General features: G+C 49.8%; 2 protein-coding genes across 2 annotated transcripts; both read left to right on the top strand.

The window, feature by feature from the left end:
• The first annotated feature begins 1,092 nt into the window (after positions 1 to 1,092).
• Positions 1,093 to 17,063, top strand: Cenpm (centromere protein M). The gene is made up of 6 exons (XM_051160065.1): positions 1,093 to 1,289; positions 1,672 to 1,751; positions 5,051 to 5,143; positions 8,938 to 9,017; positions 11,381 to 11,472; positions 16,663 to 17,063. The coding sequence occupies exons 1-6, from the start codon at positions 1,233 to 1,235 to the stop codon at positions 16,855 to 16,857; spliced, it is 597 nt and encodes a 198-aa protein (XP_051016022.1). The 5' UTR covers positions 1,093 to 1,232; the 3' UTR covers positions 16,858 to 17,063.
• LOC127201468 (ribose-phosphate pyrophosphokinase 2-like) lies at positions 1,698 to 6,331 on the top strand. Its single transcript, XM_051160064.1, has 3 exons — positions 1,698 to 1,751; positions 5,051 to 5,143; positions 5,328 to 6,331. The coding sequence occupies exon 3, from the start codon at positions 5,355 to 5,357 to the stop codon at positions 6,309 to 6,311; it is 957 nt and encodes a 318-aa protein (XP_051016021.1). The 5' UTR covers positions 1,698 to 1,751; positions 5,051 to 5,143; positions 5,328 to 5,354; the 3' UTR covers positions 6,312 to 6,331.
• Positions 17,064 to 18,694: the final 1,631 nt, after the last annotated feature.

Raw genomic sequence — 18,694 nt, 5'->3', positions numbered from 1 at the left:
AAAACAAACAAACAAACAAAGACAAAAAAAACCAGAAAAACAGCTCTATAAATCACAGAAAACAATCACTGGTTTCCACAAAGATGTGTTCACTGTCTAGGGACTTCTAGAAAACAACTATTCATTCTGATATTAACCTTAGATGCAGTGAAAAAACGATTTCACTCTAATGTTCACCCTAGATACAGTAATTCTAGAATTCCACTACACCTGGGCCTGTGCTTGAGCATGCACACACACACACACACACACACATCAAAATAAGTACATTGTTATTTTAAACAAATAAAAGGAAGTAGGGATAACACAAAGTCACAGCAGGCAACAAACCTCACGTGAGATATTTACTGGAGAGAAACACAGAATGGCAGCTGCCTCTGACTGGGAACTGAAGTAGCTGAGGGCTGCACAGATGGGGAAGGCTTTTATACGTTTTTGGGGACTTGCTCACAGGGTCGGGTGGCGTGAGGGTGGTTCCAAGTCTCAGAACAGCTCAGGGTCAAGTCAGGGCCTTTTCCTCTGGCCCTTTTACCCTACATTCTCTCTCTGAGTTCAAGGCCAGCCTGGTTAATAGAGCATGTTCCAGGACAGCCAGGGCTGCACTAAGAAACCCTGTCTTGGAGAAAGAAAAGAAAAGAAAAAAAGAAAGAAAGAAAGAAGAAAAAGAAAGGAAATAGAGAAATAAAGAAAAAAGAAAAGAAAGGAGCTGGGCGTGGTGGCGCACGCCTTTAATCCCAGCACTTGGGAGGCAGAGGCAGACGAATTGCTGTAATTTCGAGGCCAGCCTGGTCTACAAAGGGAGTTCAGGCCAACCAAGGCTACACAGCGAAATCCTGTCTCAAAAAAAGTGTGCGTGTGTGTGTGTGTGTGTGTGTGTGTCATCTTTTAAATAGGATGGTTAGGGGCTGGAGAGATGGCTGAGCACATACTGCTCTTACAGGGGACCTGAGTTTGGTTCCCATCCACCCACGTCGGGTGGCTCAGAACTGTTCGTAAATGGAGTCTCAGGGACTCCGACTCCGTCTTCTGCATTCCGCGGCCACCTCTACTCACGTGAGCGCGCGTGCACACTCACAGACGCGAGAGGGCGGGCAGAGAGGAAGCGGTTCCTTTAAGGGTGACCACTCAGAAAGCCCGCCCGGAATGCGTGCCGTGCCCCGCCCACTGGAGGCGGGACTCGCGGTGGTTTGAAGGATCCGCGCGCTGAGCTGCGTGGCTGTGCGGCCGTTGAGATGTCGGTGCTGAGGGCGATAGACAAGCTGCCTGACCTGAACACGGCCACCATCTTGGTAGGTGCGGGCAGCGCCCATGGGCCGGCTTCCGGCAGCCTAGGCCGGAACGCTTCCTCAGCCATCGCGTGCTCAGACCGGTGGGTGGGCGGGCGCACTGCTCTGAACCAATCGGAACGGCGGCTCCAGAGACTGATGGCCGCCTCCACCAATAGGCGTGCGGCTGACTCTTAACCGGTCTGAGTAGGCGTTCCACTTCGAACGCCGCTTTCCCGCCTTGCGAGGGAGAGGCCGGGTGGTCCCTGGGAGGGTGGCTTCTTGGGGCGGCCGCTCTCGGGATAACGGCGTCCTCCGAGGCGTCTCCGGTTGAGTGTGTGCCCTAGGAGGGATTCAAAATCGCTCCGCTCGGGTCTCAACCTGCCTGCTTTTTCTCCCTTCGCAGCTGGTGAGCACGGAGGACGCGCTTCTGCAGCAGCTGGCCGAGTCGGTGCTCAAAGACGGCTGTGCGTCCGCGCTGAGAGTGTAAGTTGCCGAGGGAGCCCGGGCTCCGGGCCTCCGGGCTGGCTGCGGGAGAGGGAAGAAGGGAAGCCTGCGGGACGTGGCCGGACTCCTCGTGGCCGCCAGTCGTCTGCCCATCCGCGCCGAGCTGGCTCCCTTTACAGCCACAAACACCGACGCGGGGCGGGGGGAGAGGAAAAAAGAAAAAAGAACCACTTAGGGGCTTGGGATTTAAAAGCAGTTAGCCAGGCAAGGGGGAAGCAAAGAACATGCTAGTGCTTAGCCGCCTTTCTCCGCGCTTAGACCAGCCACAGTCTACTTCCGGGAGCGGTGCCGCCTGTGGTGCGCCTGCCTTCCCTGCTCAGCCCGATTAAGAAATTACAAGGAAATCCCTCACAAGGCGTGCCCACAGGGAAAGGTAATCTAAAAAGGCCCTCACTGAGGGCAGGTGACTCCCGATTGTGTCAAATTGACATTTAAAAGTAACCGTAAGGACGGGTTGCCGAAACTCGGGAGTAGAAAACAAACACAATTTAGAACCCAACACAAGGGCGGGGAAGGGGGGGGGAACACACTTGAAACCACAGCATTTCTTTGGTGGGGCCAGGAGGAGGCTGCAGGCCATTTTCTGTTCCATATCCGGTTCCAGGCTAGCCTGGGTTACATAAGACATGGTTCAACAAATCAAAACACTAAAAAAAAAGTCACCTGCTCACCTATTTGCTCTTTTCTGGTTCTCCCCCCCAAACACACAACAAAACCAGCCCCTAAGGACAGAGATGTTGACCCTTGTTCACTGGTGAACCCCAGGGTTTTAAATAGAAGCTAGTACAGAGTAAATGCTCAATTAATGGCTGTTAACCTGGTTAATTCATGATCCAAGAAATGCAAAAAAAAAAAAAATGAGGCAGAGAATTTTTTAAAAGATTTATTTATTATGCATACAGTGTTCTGCCTGCATCTACGCCTGCAGGCCAGAAGAGGGCACCAGATCTCATTGTAGATGGGTGTGAGCCACCATGTGGTTGCTGGAAATTGAGCTCAGGGCGTCTGAAAGAGTAGATAGTGCTCTTAACCACTGAGCCATCTCTCCAGTCCCCGAGGCAGAGATTTCTGAGCAGGCGTGGTAGAGTGGAGGCGAACTAGTGAGTTAGAAAGTCTGAAAAACCCCAAATCTTAACTGCTTGTAGAACCTTCAAGAAAATTCTGAGAATTCTTTAGTGCCCCCAAATTAGGAGGAACAGTAGTTACTGTGTATTCTTGCTTTTTTCCAACCTCAACAGTCTTTCAGGCTTGAAAATATGAAACATTAACACCAGTTCAAGCTCAAAATTCAGAAGTAGAAAAGGCTTTTTAAAAATTCATTTTCCGTGCCGGGCGTGGTCATGCACACCTTTAATCCCAGCACTCAGGAGGCAGAGGCAGGTGGAGCTCTGAGTTCAGGGCCAAGCTGGTCTACATAGCAAGGTTCAGGACAGCCAGGGCTACGTAGAGACAAACTACCCCCTGCCCCCACCCCCCAAAAAGGGGGGGGGGAATGTAGGGGAATTTTAGTTCAGAATATGGCTGCTCTGACAAGAGATCGCATTCAAAGGCGTTCTAGGTCTGTGATTCTGCTGGAATATAGACACGCCTTTACTCAGGAGACAAAAGGCCAGCCTGGTATAGAACAAGTTTCAGGTAAAGAAAAGCTTAGGTCCTGGTATGGTGCTACACGCCTTTAATCCCAGCACTCTGGAGACAGAGGCAGGCAGATCTCCTGAGGTCTAGTCAGTATGGTTGAGTCGGTGAGTTGAGAAGCAGTGAAGTTGAGCTCATGGCAGTTAAGTTCCTGGCATTCAGAGGCAGTTTTACAGAGACAGGTTGAAGAGAGAACAAACTCAACACATTTAAAGACAGAACAAGCCAGAAAATGAGAAGGAGCCAAAAGATTAGATCAGATTGTAGTTAGACCAGTTAGTTTGAGGCCAAGCAGAGCATTTCAGTCAGGCCAAGAGGGAAGCCAGATTGAATTCGTTATTTAGGAGAGGAGTTTGAGCCAGAACAGCTGAGTTCAGCCTGCCACAGTTCAGAAAGAGCTAGAAAGGGTGAGCTTATTCAGTAGTAAGTCTCAGAAGCTGAAAACATTCTAGGCCTAGATTACATTGTATGGAGGCTAGAAGCTTCCAGGACTAGGCCTATGTTAGCTGATAGAGACAGTAAGCCTCCGAGATGAATAAAAGGTACTTTAACAAAAGAGTGCCATAAATACAAAGAATGGCTAGAAGTAGTCAAGAAACATGGGGGTTGGGGAGACGGGGATGGCTGGAGAGATGGCTCAGGTTAAGAGCACTGACTGGCCGGGCGTGGTGGCACACGCCTTTAATCCCAGCACTCGGGAGGTAGAGGCAGGCGGATCGCTGTGAGTTCCAAGGCCAGCCTGGTCTACAAAGTGAGTCCAGGATGGCCAAGGCTACACAGAGAAACCCTGTCTCGAAAAACCAAAAAAAAAAAAGAACACTGACTGCTCTTCCAGAGGTCCTGAGTTCAATTCCCAGCAACCACATGGTGGTTCATAATCATCTGCAATGTGCTCTAATGCCCTCTTCTGGCATGCAGGTGTATATGCAAGGAGAACACTGTATATGTAATAAGTCAATTTTTTTTTTCTTTTTCGAGACAGTTTCTCTGTGTAGCCTTGGCCATCCTGGACTCACTTTGTAGACCAGGCTGGCCTCCCGAGTGCTGGGATTAAAGGCATGCACCACCACGCCCGGCCTAAGTCAATCTTTTTAAAAGAGAGAAAGAAACGCCTTCGGGTGGGTGTTTGGCAACTAGAGATCAATCCCAAATAAAGATTTAGTGGACTGAAGAGATGGCTCAGAGTTTAAGAGCGCTGTCTGTTCTTCCAAAGGTCCTGAGTTCAATTCCAAGTAACCATGTGGTGGCTCAACCATCTATAGTGTGATCAGGTGCCCTCTTGTGGCCTGCAGGTGTACATGCCGGTAGAACACTGAGCAATAAATAAATCTTTAAAAAAATAAATATATATAGCTGACAACTGGGTCAAGCCCATATCTGCCTCATACCAAATGGATTCAGTCTTATCCCCTAAACATCTCCATCCAGCACCCCTCCCCTGAGCCTGGTCTCCCTCCAGTAGGCAGGGTTTTTGGGTCCTCTTGTCACCGTGGTTACTAGCAAACTCCTTCTGGCAGGAGGAGTCAGATGAGAGCTTTGGGTAGAACTGGCTCTGTCAGAGGCGACAGGATGTCAACAGATGGTGTGTGGCCAGGCAGTGACACGGGTCTGTGTCTTTAGTCCTGTAATTTCTTGTCTTTCAGCCATTTGGCCAACTCCCTCCCTTTGTCCTCCAATGCGAAGCGGCCCCGAATCGACCTGATTGTGTTTGTGATTAACCTCCACAGCAAATACAGGTGAGCCAGGGCAGGGCCGTAGATTGTGCGTGTGCGAGAGCAGTAAGCACAGGTGAGAGCCAGGGCAGGAGGCAGTGAGGCTGCAGGGTTGAGCATGGAGGACCTGAGGGTTTGAAAGGCAAATCATGGGCCGCAGCAACACCAGTAGCAGCAGTCTACGTTGCTGTCGCTTTCTCCTTCCCAGCACACTCCTCAGTTCCCGCCTGTCACCATGCCCAACATCGTGCTCTTCAGTGGGAGTTCTCACCCAGACCTGTCGCAGCGTGTGGCCGATCGCCTGGGCCTGGAGCTGGGCAAGGTGGTCACCAAGAAGTTCAGCAACCGGGAAACCAGTGTTGAGATTGGCGAAAGTGTGAGAGGGAAAGATGTCTACATCATCCAGAGCGGCTGCGGGGAGATTAATGACAACCTGATGGAGCTACTCATTATGATCAACGCGTGCAAGATCGCATCCTCCGCCAGGGTAACTGCTGTGATACCCTGCTTCCCGTACGCCCGGCAAGATAAGAAGGACAAGAGTCGTGCCCCGATTTCTGCTAAACTGGTGGCCAACATGCTGTCGGTCGCTGGGGCTGATCACATCATCACCATGGACCTGCACGCCTCTCAGATCCAGGGATTCTTTGATATTCCTGTGGATAACTTATACGCAGAGCCTGCAGTTCTTCAGTGGATTCGGGAGAATATCGCCGAATGGAAAAATTGTATCATCGTTTCCCCAGATGCTGGAGGAGCCAAAAGGGTTACGTCAATTGCAGACAGGCTGAATGTGGAGTTTGCTTTGATTCACAAGGAGAGAAAGAAAGCAAATGAAGTGGACCGGATGGTTCTGGTGGGTGATGTGAAGAGCCGCGTGGCCATCCTGGTGGACGACATGGCTGACACGTGTGGTACCATCTGCCATGCTGTAGATAAGTTGCTCTCAGCGGGTGCCACCAAAGTTTATGCTATCCTTACCCATGGAATCTTCTCTGGGCCAGCTATTTCCAGAATAAATAATGCTGCCTTTGAAGCTATTGTTGTCACCAACACAATTCCTCAAGAGGACAAAATGAAACACTGCCCCAAGATTCAGGTGATTGACATTTCAATGATCCTGGCTGAGGCCATTCGAAGAACCCACAATGGGGAGTCTGTGTCCTACCTGTTCAGCCATGTCCCACTGTAGTCCGCAGAGGGACACTGAAGGTGGAGTGAGCCTCCCACTTCTCACCGTCTTTGCTTGCCTGCTGTTTTAGCGTTAGGACTCAGCAATTCTAGGACAATCACTGGCAAATACTATCTATGTACACTCTGAGATTCCTTGTCTACCCTTCTAATACGCAAGACGGCCTCTTTCCAGTTTGGAGCTGGGGCCAGAGGATGGTGTTGGTCCTTTATTCCTTTTTAGAACTTTGAGGCAACAACTTTTAAGCCTAAAATTCCACTGTGGAAATTCATCACATAAATATATATATCTTGAGGTTGCCTGAGGAGACTTCAGATGAAAGCCTTCTGTATAACTATATAATGGTAATGCATGTGGACATTTTGGGGAATCCTAAATAACCTTTACTTAAGAGTGAACCTTGGAAAATTTATACTATCATGCATTTCAAATTTTTGTTTCTTGTGTTTTTCTTTTAATGAGAACTGGGTTTATTATTGCCCTTAATTGGAAGTGAATTTTATTGAGCCTAAGATGGTGACTGACATTAACTTTCCTAAGTAGATATTAAATATACTGAAAACAATATAAGGCTGTATCTTTTTTTTTTTTTTTTTTCCCCAAGACAGGGTTTCTGTGTAGCCTTGGCTGTCCTGGACTCTGTTTGTAGACCAGACTGGCCTCAAACTCACACCTGCCTCTGCCTCCCAAGAGCTGGGATTAAAGGCATGTGCCACCATGCCCAGCTAAGGCTGTATCATTTTTAATTGCCACGGTGAGGATATATCATAACTGTTAACTTATCTGAAACTCCCAATTATGATCAGTGGTCACTGAGCTTTGGGTGCCACTTCAGGCTGTAGTCAGTGAGTTGATGGCCACACTGACGCACGTCTTTGTCTATCCTAGGAGAATTGCTCTTTAAGAGGCAGCTCATGTCCTATCATCTTATTCTCAGGGTTTAACAATAGCCTTTACTTTGCATTTTCCCCAGTAATTTCTTTTGGGGGAGCGGGGGCCATTGAGACAGGGTTTCTCCGTTGTAGCCTTGGCTGTTCTGGACTTGCTTTGTAGACCAGGCTGGCCTCCAACTCACAGTGATCTGCCTGCCTCTGCCTCCTGAGTGCTGGGATTAACAGTGTGTGCCACCACGCCCGGCTCATTGTCTGCCAAAGGAAAGACTCCTTGAAGTCCTTGTACATTTTTTAAGCTGATTGTTATTTTGGTTTTTTCCACATAAATAAAATGTGAAAGAAAGGCAAATAACATGACAGTGCCACCTGTTCATCTAGCTACTGTTGACTGGAAGGTACTATACACGCAGCATCGGAGGAGACACCCCTGTCCTTGAGGTCCTCCTACTCCATATATGCCTGTGCACCACACCCATGCCTAGTGCCTTAAGGGGGCCAAAAGAAAACATCCTACCCCAGCAACTCTAGTTACAGATGGTGCAGGTTCTGGGATGCAGACCCAGATTCTCTGAAGAGCAGTTAATGCTCTTGACCTTTGACCCATCCCTCCTACCCAAATTCCTGCCCTTGTTCAATTTATTTTGTTGGTAACACTAGTGATAGAACACAGGCCCTTGTGTGCCCTGTGGTTGAGTATCCTGCTGAAGTTTACAAGCTGGGGATTAGATTTTAGTACATGATCTCTTAGATACACTAAACCATATCAAAACTACAGCAGTCAGGAGTTGGACAGTATGTAGGCTGGTATTTGAGAAAAATACTGCTTGCTCTTTTAAACACACCACTGTATTTACACAGGAAGGAAAAGCCCTAGAAAAGTTATAACCCAAACTTGGCAACAATTTCTTGAGAATTGGCAGCTAAGGGTGATGGTAAGAGAAGAATTCTATAAGCATTCATAAACTTCTAAGTAAAAGTAAATTTCTTAAAACGGGTATAAGGGGCTGGACAGGTGGCTCAGTGGTTATGAAAGCTTGGTTCCCAGGACCGACAAGATGGTTCACAGCCTTCTATAACTCCACCTCTAGGAAACCCAATGCCTCTGGCCTCCACAGACACCAGCACTCGTGTACCTAAACTAATGCAAAGCACCTGCCTACATATAATTCTAAAAAGTAATGATAAATAAAGCAGGGTGGGGAATCCCAGCATTTGGGGTATAGAGACAGGAAGGTCAGAAGATCAAAGTCATTTTAAGGCTAGGCTGAGCCACATGAGATCTTGACTCAGAAGGAAGAAGATGAGTGGCAGGATGGATAGCTTTATCATAACCTGAGTTTAACCCAGCCGAGGATTTCATGGTGCCTTCCATGCATGTGTATACACACGATAAGTAAATGTCATCAACAACAAAAATCACCTAGATTTTATTTCAGCTCAGCATTCTGGTGTGTGTCATAATCTCAGCATTCAGGCTGAGGCAGGGGGATCAGGAGATAGAGGCCAGCTTGACTCATGTGGTGAAAGCCTATTAAAACAAAAAACAAGATGGGGTGGGGGTGTTGTTGGAGACAGGGACTCTTTAAGTAGCCATGGATGTCCTGGAACTCAGTACATAGACTGGGCTGGCTTTGAATTTGAGATCCGCCTGCCTCTGCATCCTGAGTGCTGGGATTGAAGGTGTGCATCTTTCTGTCTTATGCTTGTATTCTTGCTTGGCCTGTCCACCCCAGCCTCCAGAACGTGGAGGAGTCTCTGAACCATGTGGACAGCAGCTTCTTCCTGGGGAAAGTCTGCTTCCTCGCCACAGGGGGTAAGTGATTTTATTTGTTTTTAATTTATTTTATGTACATGGGTCTTTTTTCATGATGAAGTCAGAAGAAGGCATGACATTCTGGAGTTGTAGACAGTTACAGATGATTGTGAGCCGCCAAGGGTACTGGGAATCAAACCCAGGTCTCCAGCCCCCATTTAAGGGTGTGCTTTTGAAGCTGTACAGAGAGGGGGCGGCACACTTGTAATCCCAGCAGAGGCAGGCAGATCTTTGAGTTCAAGGCCAGCCTGATCTACAAAGTTCCTGAACAGCTAGGGCTACACAGAGAAACCCTGCCTCAGAAAACAAAACAAATCAATCAAAAAAGAATGTACCTCTAAGGCTGGGCATAGTGGCACACGCCTCTAATCCCAGCACGTGGCAGGCAGAGGCAGCTGGATCTCTGTGAGTTCATAGCCAGCCTGGTCTATAAAGAAAGTCCAGGGGCTGGAGAGTTGGCTCAGTGGTTAAGAGCACTGTCTGCTCTTCCCAAGGACCCAGGTTCAGTTCCCAGCACCCACATGGCAGCTCACAACTGTCTGTAACTCCAAGATCTGACACCCTCACACCAATGTCCATAAATTTTTTTAAAAATTAAATAAAAATATTAAAAAAAAAAAAAAAAAAAAAAAAAAGGCCAGACCAACCAAGGCTACATTGAGAAACCCTGTCTTGAAAAACCAAACCAAACAAAACATACACACGCACACACACACATATATACAGATACACTTTTGAGCCAGGCATAGTGGTGCATACTTTTAATCCCAGCACTCAGGGAGCAGAAGCAGGGGATCTTCCTGAGTTCAAGGTTAACCTGGTCTACAAAGTGAGTTCCAGGACAGCCAGGGCTCTTACACAAAGAAACCCTGTCTAAAAAGAAAACTAAAAACACACTTCTGTTTTTGTTTTGAAATAAGGTTTTTCTGTATAATCCTGGAACTCACTATGTAGATCAGGCTGGTCTCAAATGTATAAAGGTCCACCTGGGATTAAAGGCTGAGGCATTCACCACCACACCAGGCAGTGCTGGCTTTCTAACTGATCCAAGAGGCTAATTCTGCTCTTGCTTGGACAGCATGCAGGGGGATTGCTGAGAGGCCACCTTGACAACCTGGCAGGATTGTGTTTCAAATACCTTGCAATTGGCCCCCTGCTACATTTTCTTTCATCATTGGGTCAGCTGCTGGTCCCTGAAGAAGGGCCTGCTGGTCTTGAGACTGGGCAGTGCTACTGGTAATCACTCAGCTCTTGCTGTACACCCAACACGCTGGTTTTTATTCCAGTGTTCTTTGAGGCGGGCTCTACCTCAGATTTACAGCTGAGGAGTATAAGGTTAAAGGACTTGCCCAGGGGGCCTTATAGCTAAACGGGACAGCCAGATACTGGGCCATTGGCCTCTTTTGTTTGGGGTTCTGCTTTGTTTCATTTTGCTCCTTTGCATTTTGAGACAAGGACTTAATATGTAGCACAGGCTAGCCTCCAACTCCATGCGCCACTATGCCTGGTGTCAGGACTGCTCTCTGATTACTATGGGGATTCTGTCCAGTACTTTGTTCCTCCTCTTTGTCTTGCTACCTCCTGCAAGAACACTCCACACAGGGTCAGCCACAGGTCTGATCTGCCTGCATTCCCTGCCACACTGAGGTCCTTTATGAGGTAGTCTAGCACTGAGAACTGTGGTGGCAGTGGTGATGGTGGTAGTTCTCAGTGTGTACTGGTAAACGGGTCCTCCATATCAAGTCACTGACGGAGCAGCTCAGCGTAGTGGATGCTCTTATCCTCATTTCAAAAGTGAAGAAACTCGGGGGCTGGAGCGATGGCTCAGCAGTTAAGAGCACTGCCTGCTCTTCCTGAGGACCTGAGTTCAATTCCAGCAACCACATGGTGGCTCACAACCATCTATGATGAGATCTGGTGCCCTCTTCTGGCCTACATGCAGGTGTACGTGGAGATAGGGCATTTATATAAATAAAATAGATAAACTTTTTTTAAAAAGTGAAGAAACTCAGCCGGGCAGTGGTGGCGCACACCTTTAACCCCACCATTCGGGAGGCAGAGGCAGGTGGATCTCTGTGAGTTCGAGGCCAGCCTGGTCTACAAAGCGAGTCCAGGACAGCCAAGGCTACACAGAGAGACCCTGTCTCCAAAAACAAACAAACAAACAAACAAAAAAGTGAAGAAACTCAATTATCTACAGAGCACACCAAGGCCTTCCAGCCTTATAGTCTAATGCGGTGGTGTTGACTGCTCAGAAAAGGGCCAGGCGGTGGTGGGGCATGCTTTTAGCCCTAGCACTTGGGAGGCAGAGGCAGGCAGATCTATGACTCATGTAGCCTGAACTGTGCCTGGGCTCTTTGCAGCTGGACGGGAGAGCAACTGCAGCATTCACCGGAACACAGTTGTGAAGCTGGCCCACACCTACCGAAGCCCCCTGCTCTTCTGTGACTTAGAGGTGAGAGCCCTGGTCACTGTGGCCAGGACTGTAATTCAGCACAGGGAGGGCAGTGAGCACAGAGTGAGCATCTCGGGAATGCTTACTGGGTGCAGGGAGGCATGGCGGAAGCTTGGCTCAAGTCTGTGCATATGTCAGAAAGTCCCTGTTTATCTCACTCTCCTGCTGGGGATAAGTCTTTATGAGATGGGGTGTCGTATCTGTCTTATGAACCAGTGTATCCCCATGTCTTTCTGGAAGTCAGAGGGCCTGATGTCATCCTGACCTCCATGGGCTGCAGACCTTGTCTGTAGTGTCATGTAGTGTCACAGGGCAGGACACACAAGTCAGGGGCATTTGTTAGATGGATGGGTATGTAGCTGGGTGTGTTGGTTCTACTCCGACTAGGTTCTGTAAGTGTGCTCACCAGGTGAGCCCTGTCTGTCCATAGCAAAGCAGGTGTATTTTTATTGTGTGTGTGTGTGTGGGGTCAGGTACCCGTGCATGCCTAAAAGCCAAAGAAGGATGTCATGTGTCCGTCTCTATCTCGCTTTGCCTTCTTCCCTTGAGCAGGGTCTTCACTGAATGTGGAGCTAGACTGGTGGCCAGGAAGTCCCAGCAATCCTCCTGCCTCTGCTGCTCCCTTCCACGTTGTAGGCAGCACTAGGGTCACCGGCACACAAAGCCATATACAGCCTTTGACATTGGTGCCAGTACCTAGATGATTCTTGTACAGCAGGCACATGTACCCACTGAGGGTTCTGCAGCCCTAGACATGCATTACAGTGCCTGGTGGTGTTCAGCAGGAGTTAGTGTGTGCTCCCTGGGAGAACTACTGGAGATTCTGTGGGCCTGAGCCGTCCGCAGGCCTGACCTGTTTGTTCTCTTGCTCTAAGGGATCTTTTCGTTGGTTTCCAAGGTTCATTTTGAACAGTTAAGTCCTGAGTCTGGCACCTTTTCCCAAAAACAAAGTGACTCAGTGAAAACCAAGGCAGGGCAAAACTCTACACATGCTGTGGCCCAGGGTGTTAGTAGTCTATGGGCTCCATCGGTGATGGCAGAATTCAGGTGATCTACACCCATAGCTGAACAGTGGGACTTACTCCCTCTCCCTTTAGCACCGTACTAACCTCTGGCTGAAACTGAGCTCATGAGTCAGCCAAGAGTGTCAGTAGAAGCAGCTGTGTTAGCAGTTACCCTCTAGTAGGATGCTGGGGCCCATTTGCTGTTCCTGCAGAGGACCTGAGTTCGGTTTCTCAGGGTCTTCATAACAGCTCCCAACTATCTGTAACTCCAGATCTGATGCCCTTTTCTGTCTCCCTCAGGCACCAGGCGCACACATGGTGCACAGAGATACATTCAGGCAGAATGCCTGTACACATAAGAGGCACTGGTGCATCCGTTGATGTGTTAGGTCCTGGTTGCTACAGGGCCCCCTAGAGCACACCGAGACCAGAGCACTGATCAAGGCTTACCTTCTGCTTGCTATGCGGCTGTCCTTTTTTTCTTTTCCAAGGCATGTTCTGTGTAGCCCTGGCTGTCCTGGACCCTCATTGTAGACCAGGCTGGCCTCGAACTCACAGACATTCACCTGCCTCTGCCTCCCTGCGTGCTGGGATTACAGGTGTGAACCTTGTGCCCTGGCGCATCTGTCTGTCTTATCTTTCTATCTATTTATTTTGAGGTAAATTGGTGGTTTTTTCTTTGATTGGCTGGTTATTTTTTGACACAGGGTTTCTCTGTGTAGCCGTGGCTGTCCTGGACTTGCTTTGTAGACCAGGCTGGCTTTGAACTCACAGCGATCTGCCTGCCTCTACCTCCGGGAGTGCTGGGACTAAAGGTGTGCACCACCACGCCCAGCATACATTGGTGTTTTTACTGCATCTACATGTATGTGTGTGTGAGGTAGTCTGATTCCCTGGGACAGGAATTACAGACAATTGTGAGCCACCGTGTGGTTGCTGGGAATTGAACCCAGTCCTCTGGAAAAGCAGTCAGTGCTCTTAACCACTGAGCCATCTCTCCAGCCCACATCTGTCTGTCTTACTGTTGTTTTCAGAATCCTTGACTAGATCTGAGCTCTGCTCTCACAGGTGGTGCCCTGTGCCCCCAGCACACCTGAAGAGTCTCCCCTGCCAGGCTTTCCTCATAATAGACTTCTGAGAAAACACTCCAAAAGGGCTCACCTTGCTTAGTCACACAAGCTAGTGAGTTAGGGCTAGCCGGCTAGCGTGCAGCTGTATCTCCGTTGTGGCCTGCTGGCCTTGTGGCTTTGAGTGAGTCACCTTACATCCACTTAGTAGTTTTATGACCTTACTGAAGAATCCTCTTTGCTTCCCAACTCAGGTCCGGGTGGGTGGCTATGGTGCCTGCTAACCTTATGACAGGTGCGGTTGTAGTTCCCTGAGTGGCCACGAGGTGGCAGGCCACACCAACTTTTGAACTTTCTTGGTGTTTGCGGGTTAGACTAGGGCGGAGATGTGGCTCAGCAGGCAATGGCTCTTGCTGTCAGCCTGAGTTCTGTCCTGGGGCCATATGGGAGGAGGAGAGAATGCTATTCCTTGCAAGTTGACCTCTGACCTTCATGCATGGGCGTACACATGAGCACTAAATAGTTTTGTTTGTTTTTCAAGACAGGGTCTCTCTGTGTAGCCCTGGCTCTCCTGGAACTTGTTCTATAGAGCAGGCTGGCCTCCAACTCAGAGGTCCACTTGCCTCTGCCTCCCAAGTGCTAAGCTTAAAAGAAAGTAAGTGTGCTGGACATGGTGGTGCAGGACACTAGTATGGCCGGGGCTCTGTTACACAGAGAACCCCTGTCTAAAAAACCAAAAAGAAAAGGGAACGTCCTGGGACCAGCTATGTAGAGGAGAGCAGAGGCCAAGGTCTGTTCCCCGCTGGCAGCAGGGCTACAAATCACTGCCCAGAACACAGGCCTCAATCCTTTGAGATGAGGAGCCATCTTTGGATTCTTGGTTTCTCTGCGTGTCTGAGATTTTTTTGTTTTTTTCTCAAGACAGGGTTTCTCTGTGTAGTCCTGGAACTCTCTCTTTGTAGACCAGGCTGGCCTCGAACTCGCAGAGATCCACCTGCCTCTGCCTCCCAAGTGCTGGGATTACAGGTGAGCATCACCACGCCCAGTTCTGAGTTGTTCTTTTCAGAACATACTGGTTTTGTTTTTTGTTTTTGATTTATTATGTATATAGTAATCTGCTTGCATGTACACCTACACACCAGAAGAGAGCACCAGATCTCACTATAGATGGTTGTGAGCCACCACGTGGTTGCTGGGAATTGAACTCAGGACCTTTGGAAGAACAGACAGTGCTCTTAACCTCTAAGCCATCTCTCCAGCCCCACATACTGTTTTGTTTTTTGTTTTTTGATCAAGTTGGAAGCTCAGCATATTTAGAGGCCTTTGTGTGGCAAGGGTTGCGCTCGTACTCGCTCGCTTTCTCTCTCTCTCTCCCCTTCTCTCTGTTTTTCGAGACAGGGTTTCTCTGTGTAGTCTTGGCTGTCCTAGACTCACTTTGTAGGGCAGGCTGGCCTTGAACTCAGCAATCTGCCTGCCTCCCGAGTGCTGGGATTAAAGGCGTGAGCCACCACGCCCAGCTGCTAGCTCTTTTATAGACTGGGAAACACTCTAGAACACTGGTTCTCAACCTGTCTCTCCTGCATGTCAGGTTTTTACATTACGACATACATTACATAAATTAGTTATGAAGTAGCAAAATAATTTTATGGTTGGGTCCACGTCGTGAGGAATGTTCTGAGGGCTGCAGTGCAGGAAGGCTGAGAACCGCTACTCCCAGAGCCGTTCGCCCACGGCAGTTGTCTCCATACAGGGCTTAGGCTGGTGCTTGTCAATGCAAATAAACCAAGCCCTGGCCCTGTCGTCTCAGAATTGAGTGAGGGGGTTGGCAGCCTGGTAGAGCATGTCTTCCCCTATGACATGAACAAAGTCATGGCTGTGGTCAGAACAGGGTTTTGGCGCAGGCAGGGCATGAGTGGCAGGAGGCAGCTGTGACTCAGGCTAGAGCAGTAGTAGACTGGAGAGACCTTCAAGGAGCGGCATTTAAAACACCTCTCACATATTCAGTGTGCCAAGCACCGCTGTAGGCATTAGAGACACCACACGGAATAGTCACCCACACACACCCGTATATACTGTACTGTAGTCAAGAACGCTAACAGGCCAAGGATGCAGCTGTGTGGGTAGAATGGATAGAGGGGACAGAGCTCGTGTCCGAGCAACAGCCATGGTGCTAGCTGGCAGCAGGGTGCTTGTCAGAAGGTGGGAAGTGCTGGTGTGTGGACGGCCCTCCAGGGAGTCTGGGCGGGAGTAGCTGAGCGCTGGAGGGCAGAGCAACAGGAAATGTCAGTAATGATGGGGTTAGGTCCTGGCGTCAGTAAAGGCTCTGGCTTTTACTTGAATAAAACTGGAGCTGCTAGAAGTTTGGGGCCTAGGAGGCATGTGTCTTTGCTCTGGCTGTGAAAGCAACTGGAGAGAGGGCAGAAATGAGGACAAGTTTAAAAGATCTTTCTCGGAGGGTTGAGTGGCCTGCATCCATTGGTGTCCAGGGGAGGGTGACATGGGATGGTTCATAGTCTTTGCTGTTTCCTGGGCAGTCAACAGAATGTGCTGGTGGCCAGATGTGAGGTGACAGGAAGACAAGTCAGGGACAGCCAAGGCTTCTGGCATGACAGCTGGTATGATGGTGCTGCCTCCAGAGATGAGGCAAGGTTGTGGGAGCAGAGTCAGTGATGGGCTGACAGTGCCCTAAGGCCACTTGTTGGAGCATCATTTGTTCTTAGGCAAATGTCTGTCTCTTGCCCAGAACTCACTGGTCCAGGGCCAGGACAGCTTCTTAACTCCCGACTCCCCTGGGCCCTCCATCCCAATAAAGGGATTACTTGTGAGTGGCAAGTCCTTATCTGTGTGGAGGGCCACTCTGTCCATCCTCCCATCTGTCCCTATAGCTTCCTGGAGTGCCTGTCAGTGGTTGGGACAAGCTCTGAGGTCACTCCTGTGACCTTGTACTTGTATCAGTCCCCCTTTCTGCTTGATCAGGACTCACAGCTTCCAGGTGTCTCTGGGTTTGAAGAACAAGGTAGGAAGCTGCCTAGTGAGGTGTGGCACAAACATGGGGTGGCCGTAAGGTATCCCTGCATCCCAGCCACCCCCTAACTGCTCTTCTTTGCTCTTCCCTGAAGGTGGAAAGCTTTCGAGCCACCGTGGCACAGCGCCTGGTGCGCATGCTGCAGATCTGCGCGGGCCACGTGCCAGGCATCTCAGCGCTGAACCTGCTGTCCTTGCTGAGGCACCCCGAGAGCCCCCCCGCCCAAGGAGCTGTGAGCACTGCTGCCCTCCCCACGTTTGGTGCCAGCTCCATAAGCAGGCACCGTTAGTGAAGGCCAGTCAGGGTCTGACAGGCCTGGAGGCAGCTGCTCACTCAGGGCTGAGACCTACTCCACCAGGGATGCTGGGCAGGAGTGAGGAGGGAGCCCAGCAGCCTCCTGCTTCCCAGCCTACCTGTCTGACATCCACCTAAGGTTGCTTTGGAACAAAGAGCCTCTGCTAAGAAATTAAAAAAAAACTGAAGATCTCTTTCACCCACCACCCTCTCTGTAGCCAAGGAAAGTGACTCAGTACAATTAAGGGACACAGTGTGGCGTCCAGGAGCCCAGTGAGATGTTCCGTGCTGGCCCTGCCTCTCTTACAGCCTCGCTGTTGCTCCCTGGAGCCTGTTTCCCTGGTATAAGTGAAGATGGTTCTACTGATGTCATGTTGAGGGGATTCAATGAAATGGCAGGTAGCATGCTGCCCGAGACTACGTTGTTCCTTCCTTGTGGTTGTCTGTCTGTCTAATCACACATACCATGTCATGCCCCACACCGCAACAGTGAGGCATCCAACAGATGGCAACAACCACAGAAAACCAGACTGAGCTGATTGTGTTTGTTTTCCAAGACAGGGTCTCTCTGTGTAGCCTTGACTATCCTGGAACTCACTCTGTAGACTAGGCTGGCCTCGCACCCACAGCCATCTGCCTGCCTCTGCCTCCTGAGTTCTGGGATTACTTTAAAAACTATTCTCACCAGCAACGACACCAGCGAGATTGAAGAGCCAGGGTGGACTGAGGAAGTCCTGTCATCCCAGTCAGAGTTCCCAGTGCTGAAAGTGGCTTAGCACACAGGAGCTTGGGGCACGGAGTTGGGGGTCTGTTGAGAGAGCAGGAGAGCCAAGTCCTCATCTCACAGTACTCATTGCCTGGGCCTGCATTTCAGCTGTGGGCAGCAGGCACAGCCTCTGCTTGGATGTTACAAGGACTGTAGCTACCTTCCAGAACAGCCCAAGGCCCTGCCCAGTATGAAGTACACATTAGACTTATCTTTCTGGGTTTTGTTGGATTTTTTTGTGTGTGTGCTTTGGTGGAGGCAGGGTGGTTGTGTTGTGGTGTTTTGTGTCTCCGTGTAGTTCTGGCTGTCCTGGACCAGGCTGGCCTTGAACTCGGGGATCCGTTGCCTCTGCCGGGATTAAGTACATTACCATGCCCAGCTAGACATACCTTTGTGACTTGAAGGCAGCCCCTTGGGTCCCTTAGGGCCTTTAGGGACCTTAGCTTTGTAGGTTCCTGTGAGGCCACACATGTCACCTGGCGCCTGCAGAGCATTTCATGCTTCACAGAGCTGTGCTCACACAGCAGCAGCTCCTAACCGCTGTCCTCCCAGCAGGCCTGCAGGCTTGCTGATTGCCCTGTTGCAAGTTCATGAGACAGACATCACTGAAGGTGTGTCCAGAGTCACAGCCAATGGATGGCAGACCTGAATTGCCCCTGGTTCTGTGTGCTTCACTAAAGGTGTGGCATCTCCTCTGGGAGGGCCTGAGATGGGAACAGGTTTGGTGCCCGAGAAAGCACTAGTCTGAGGACAGTCCTTAAAGCCCCAGTCCTGTCAACCATAGACCTTTCCTCAGGGTAGACTGTCAGAGCGCTTTGCCAGTAACACAGATCTGAAGCTTGGGACCAACCTTGATTTGGTCAAGGGGGCCAGTGCAGGTGGATAAAGGTAAAAGGAAGAGGCAGCAGCGAATGACAAAATACACACTGACCCTAGAGGAGACAATTGGAAGGCCGGCCTTCTCTGATGGCATATGACTCTTGGGGACTAACGTTGTCCCCCGACACCTCAGTGCCCTGGGTCCTAAGGTGGGGTGGGAGGGCTATTGGAGTGGCACCTGAGCTAG

Source organism: Acomys russatus, chromosome 17, assembly GCF_903995435.1.
Source record: "Acomys russatus chromosome 17, mAcoRus1.1, whole genome shotgun sequence".
In the NCBI taxonomy this organism is placed as follows: domain Eukaryota; kingdom Metazoa; phylum Chordata; class Mammalia; order Rodentia; family Muridae; genus Acomys; species Acomys russatus.
This window is presented reverse-complemented; position numbering and strand designations above follow the sequence as displayed.